Raw genomic sequence first — 6,000 nt, 5'->3', positions numbered from 1 at the left:
ATTTGAGTGGCTTTTTCTTGATTGTTTTCTTTTGGTTGCTGCAGATCTTTGACTGTTTTCCAGAGTTCCCACAATGCCATTTTAGTTGGTCTGTGTATTTGTTTATGTAATGTTTCCATGGGGGAATAAGGGCCTGGAGCTTCCTATTCTGCCATCTTTTAAACATCATCCTCATGGGCACCTTTGAGGGCCCTGATTGCCCTAAGAAACTTTCTCAACAGTTTTTCCTCCCCGTGTTGGTAGTGTGTTGTTTGCCTCAACTGTAATCATTTGCCCCAGGGGTTAACAAGACAAATTCATTTGCCTTACAGTGGTTCAGGTAACCTTCCTGAATGAGTTTTGAGTTCACACAAAATAGACAAGATATTTCCGGATTGAAGCACTGGTCCAAGTTGGTACCATGGTTCCAGAAATTATCTAGAAGTGAAGTAAATATAAATATTAACAGTGACAATTAGGACAATGTCTTGAATAGACTATTGTCAAGGTATTCACTGTGGTGAATAAGCATATACAGGTCTCTTGAGCCAACATACTGTTTTATCAAATCCATGTCTTTAGTTTATCTACCAGTCCACTATACTATTCATTATTTATACAATTAAATATTAGAACAACTGGTACTCAGGAATCATTTCTTTTATGGCCTTCTTTGGCACTCTGCCTCCAGTCCTCCAAGAGAGGTAGTTAACTACTTCCTCCTCTGTTCATTCAACAAGTAATTTTTTAGCCAGTAATGCTTTTATGGTCTAATAGTTTTTAAAATACAGAATTGTAAGCTATATCATTTTTACATACCTGATATCTGAAAACAAACGATGACCCTTCTCTTTGTTGTTACAAGGCATTTTTAAAGAATATAAAATGTATACTTAATGCCTTTAATGTTCAAGAATATTTGAGACCAATATATATTTTTAGTCTTTTTGCTGAAGTTTTGCATGCAGCTTAATAGAAAATAAACTAGAAAAAGAAGTTCTAACCATTTAATCTTTATTCCTCTGACTGCAGTGTTCCCCTCTTTAAAAATGTGCTCAAACAGCCAGTGCAACTCTGGGTACATGTTTTGAATGTGATAGACAAAATATAACTTCTAAAATAAAACTTATTTTATCATAATAGATATGAATCAACTGTGCTAAGAATACATGAAACCTTATAGAAATCTCAGTGAAACAGCAGTGACTCTACCTAGATCTGTAGTTTTTAATCATGTTTGCAGATGTTCAGTGAGAGATTACACCCCAGTGAGCCCTCTGTGCACACTTGACCGTTATTCATCCATGTTACTTTGTACTCATTTGATCCCATGCTAGCCCAGAATGGGCCTTGCTAGAAGGTTGTGTATGCAGTGAGTCAGGTTGTATCACAGGTGAAATGACCAATGAAATATAGGAAGATTTGTGGAGCTGAAGGTAGATGGTATATGGGCAGTCATTTCCCTGGAAAGTTAAGAACTGTCAATGACGGTCAAAAAATAGAGTATGGAGCAAGGAGCCACGTAATTTTTAAAAAAGTTAAAAATATTAAGCTTATTTTTCTTTTCAGATCTTTGGAGACTTAATCAAGAAATGTGTTTGCCTCGAGGCAAACACAGGCTGGAAAAATAGCCTGGACCCCATATCCAGTTCTCACACAAGCACGACTTGCAACCACACCTATCATTTGAGTGCCTGCTTGTTGTGCCTATAGTGTAGCCTGGTCAGATCTTTAAGCATACGGCTTGAACAGGGATACAAATTGGTTTTATCAGTGTCTAATACATACAGTGGCTCTCTAATTTCCCATACACTTTCAACAAGTGTATTTCCAGTGCATACTTTTTGTCAGGCATTCTCCCTAGGAGCTTGGGGTTTAGTAATAAATCGAACAAACAAAATCTTGGATTTTGTAGAGCTTCCCTTATGGCCAGATGAGGTTGAGAAGTGGGAACAGAGCTGTCAAGATAGATAAGCAAGTAAAGCTTCAGTGTTTTAAAATGTAGTGAAAAATATTAGTGTAAGAGGACAGAAAGTGGTGTTTGGGAGGTGCTGCTATTTCAGATAGGGTGGTGAGAGAAGGCCACTTCGCTAAGATGCCATTGATCAGAGCCTGAAGGTCGTGAAAGAGCAAACCATCTGGGATATATAGTTCTATTTTTGCAAGTATCACAAATATTTTTTTACTACAAGAGTGCACCTTTATTATAGACAATTTAGAAAATGAAGGTAAGCCAAAAGAAGAAAAATAAAATTTATTATCCCTCCCGTTAGAACTCATCTCATCGTTCATATTTTGCTATATCTCCTTGCTCTGTTTTATATTTAATAGTTGGCATTGACTTTGTTGCTCTTTCCAGAAAAGCTGGTCATTTGTTTCTCAGCTCTATTTTTCACTTGATGTTAACACAGTCTATTTAAAATTTGCGAAAAGAAACACTATTTCTGAGATGAGATAAAGGCCGCAGTTTTGAATTCCATAGAATAAGGCTAAAGGAAAGTTTTCTGGCCTGATTTCATAAAATAACCACATTTACAGTTTGGCAAGAACTTAGAATGGTATTTACTTTGTGTTTCTGTTCTTTCGATCTTAAAGTTCACTTATTCCTTAGCGCTAAGGGAAGATCCTGATGTCATGTGGAGGACTCATTTCTTTGTGTTTTATACTCCTTCTGACCTTTAAACTTTGTTACAGGCGAAGAAGAGCAAAACCAAAATGCCATCTCTGGTAAAGAAGTGGCAGAGTATCCAGCGTGAGTTAGATGAAGAGGAGAACTCTAGTTCCAGTGAAGAGGACCGGGAATCAACTGCACAGAAGCGAATTGAAGAGTGGAAACAACAGCAGCTGGTCAGGTAAAAGAAAAGAGACCGCAGGAGGGGTGGGTTGTGGTTAATTCATAGAAATATTTATAAAAATTATGGCTTAGCCTTTTTTCAAAATCAGAACTATCAGTGTTGTAATACTTTCTCTCACTGATTGTTCACCTTAGATAAAGGACTATCTTAACACAGCATACCAGGAAAAATAAGGCATTTCCATTTACCACCTAGAGACATTCTCTTTTATGTATGTTTTTTTTCATTCCTTTTATATAAATTTTACATACGTAAAATGAAGAGAAGAAAACTTCATTAGAAATTTTAATGAGAATTTAAACATAGCTAACCTAAATTTTTATTCCTTATTTTCCTGGTTTTGAAGGTGTACATACTGAAATGAGCAACATTCTTCTAATGCACTTAATTGTTCAGTTGTCCTGCATAACCTGGAACACACTCATCTCATAAGTAGTGATAACTAGAGTTCAAATCCATCTTTGACAGGTTCTAGCTTATCCTCACTTCTGGCTCTTGTACTTGCAACATCCGTAAATGAAGTACTTAGGAAAACAACTGGGAGAGGACAGCCTTTCTTTGCTTCATAATTCAAAATATTTTTTTTTGCCTTGTTTTTCTTTCTTTTTTTTAAATTAATTTATTTATTTTGTTATGGTGACATCTGTAAAACATTTTCATTTTATATATAAACACCATAGGCATAATCATTCTAATGAATTTTATTTGTTTCTAAAATACCTATTTCTCTACACCTGGTTTCAGGGTGTCTACTTATGAATCCTATCAAATAAGTTTGATCATACAGCATCATAAAACTTGAAAAGATTCCTGTCACGTGTTTTCTTAGGAAAATGAGATGGTTCAGGTTCTCGTAACAAAATATTGGTTGAAGTTGTTCGTTTTGAATGAGAATATTATATTTCCTTTTTGTCCTTAGAAAATATTTACTCATCAATCTTAAATTTGAGAAAATTCATCTTGAATATAGTTCTCTTAACACCTGTCGTCTGAGGTTTTACTTTTTTGATCAATTTTATCATAATTAGAATCTCTAGTGCCACTATCTGTCTCTGCATTTATCTTCTGGTTTGTCTAATATTTGCAAAAGAAAACAAGACTATGAAGATGTCTCCAGACTTAATTTTTACTTCTTTGAAAGATGATGCACTATTTGGGCAACAAAAGAAGAAAAGGATGGTATTAGTGACATTTATTTTACTTTTGTGTCATCCTTGTAGGTGATTCTATTCATTTTTTTATTTTAGTCATTTTTAGTATTGCTGGGAATTGAATGATGATTAATTCCTACAGTGATGAAATAACAGACTATTTCAAGATGATGGGAAAATCACAAAGATTCTATAATGTATCTTAGATTATTTTAGATTGATAAGTCTAGTGCATCCATTCTGGTAGATAGAACCTGAGTTTTAACCTATTTTCTAAATAATTGAAAAAACCATGAGATATCAGTTCTTACAAATACAACTGATCAAAAGAGAATCTCAAAAAAATTAGGTCCAAAGGTCCTTATAGTGTATTGGAGGTTAAATATATCTTCCTTAAAGAATCAGAACTTCTAGGGACTAAGAAAAACTTTTACAAAAATGTGTTTTATTTCTTCAATGTGACTTTAATGGATACTGAAGATACATAAAAATAAATATGCAATTACATATACATGAAACTGTATGAAATGTGAGTGTATCTTTGGTTGACCCATCAGAGGAAATTTGATGAATATGCTAGTACTTGGCTGAGAAACTTGAAGCGTTTTCATGAACATAAATGTGACATATCAGATTTTCAGTTTCAATTAGAGATTTTTACTTGCTAGGAAGTAAAGAGTTTCAGTCTTTTTCTTTCCAGTGAAGTAATGTGTGTTGTTTTCACAGTGGCATGGCAGAGAGAAATGCTAATTTTGAAGCCCTTCCTGAGGATTGGCGAGCAAGACTGAAGAGAAGGAAAATGGCTCCAAACACATAGTTGTGTTTTTTGTTGTTTTTTTTTTAATTTTTAAATTTTTATTATTGATTTTTTTGTGCGTGTGTTCAGTTCAGAGTCTTAACCTGTTTTACTGTTGTCAATAAACTATAAATGTTATGAGGGAGAGTAAATGAATTTCCTGGGCAAGAGCATACACATACAAAGTTTTCACATTTGTGAAATGTAATTTTTCTGTTTTGCTGAGGTGAGGTGACTGAATGCTTTCACTTGGCTGCCTTTATTCTCACACTGGCAAACTCAGCATGCTAGGTACATTAACCTCATCAGTCTCGAACATGTGATGTGGCTCATGAGTATGACACCTCTCTAGAGGACTCACTGACAAAAAATGAAGGCTTTTCCTGCATAATGGAGGCTCATTTAGTTCCTAGTGTGCCTCTCTCTCGTAACTTCTTCAGAACAAGTGCAATTAAGAAGGCAGCTCTGTATTCTACCTTGCTTACCTGGGATTATCAGAATCTCTTTCTGACCTCTTCCTCTAGTCTGCCACCTCTGAAGTGCTGAGGTATATCAAGTTGTTTACCTTGTGCTGACAGATGGCCACACTATAGAGTTCTTTCTCACATTCTAGAACTGATAGCTCAGTCATTTCATATACTAGGTGAAATATTTAAATTTCAGTACAGGCAGCAGCAGCAGCAGATGTTCATAGCTGATTTTGAGAATGTCCCCCTCACATCTGTGGCAGTAAATGTAACAAGAGCCACTGTATGTATTGATGTGTCTCCATTGTTCTTTCCGAGATTCACCTACCTTTTATGTGTGAACGTATTGTCCATAAAATTCCAGTATTTAAAAAGCAGTTTACTGTTCTGTACTTTCTATTGTATCACAATCAGGTAAAAGTCACTTTAAACTGAAGAAAAGGCAAATTGTGTTTTAAAGCTGTTTGTATTTCTCCAGTTTCTGACCTTGTAAATTTGTATATATACATTAATAAAGCTTTTTTTATACTTCTGAATGACTATCCTTTTATATCCTTTTACTCTTCTAAACCACAATTATATAACGAAGACATTTTAAGTCAATTCTTAATCGTTTTTTTCTAATCAAATATAGTATAAGGTGTATCCAAACATTAACGAACAGCCCTCTAGAAAAAGGAGCAGCAGGATCTTGAGTTGGTTGTGGGGCGAAGGGACTGGAAGAGGACAGAGTTAGAAAAATGCTTCTAGAA

At 34.9% G+C, this 6,000-nt stretch overlaps 1 protein-coding gene across 2 annotated transcripts in view; it reads left to right on the top strand.

The window, feature by feature from the left end:
* FNBP4 (formin binding protein 4) overlaps window positions 1-5,784 on the top strand; it is a 33,331-nt gene extending 27,547 nt beyond the window's left edge. For both annotated transcript variants that reach the window (XM_011357012.2, XM_023528788.1), the window contains exons 16-17: window positions 2,674-2,831; window positions 4,712-5,784. In XM_011357012.2, the coding sequence (XP_011355314.1) occupies window positions 2,674-2,831; window positions 4,712-4,802 (249 nt within the window). In that variant the 3' untranslated portion in view covers window positions 4,803-5,784. The remainder of the gene's footprint in view (window positions 1-2,673; window positions 2,832-4,711) is intronic.
* Window positions 5,785-6,000: the final 216 nt, after the last annotated feature.

The sequence above is a fragment of the Pteropus vampyrus genome, unplaced genomic scaffold, assembly GCF_000151845.1.
Source record: "Pteropus vampyrus isolate Shadow unplaced genomic scaffold, Pvam_2.0 Scaffold31, whole genome shotgun sequence".
Classification (NCBI taxonomy): domain Eukaryota; kingdom Metazoa; phylum Chordata; class Mammalia; order Chiroptera; family Pteropodidae; genus Pteropus; species Pteropus vampyrus.
This window is presented reverse-complemented; position numbering and strand designations above follow the sequence as displayed.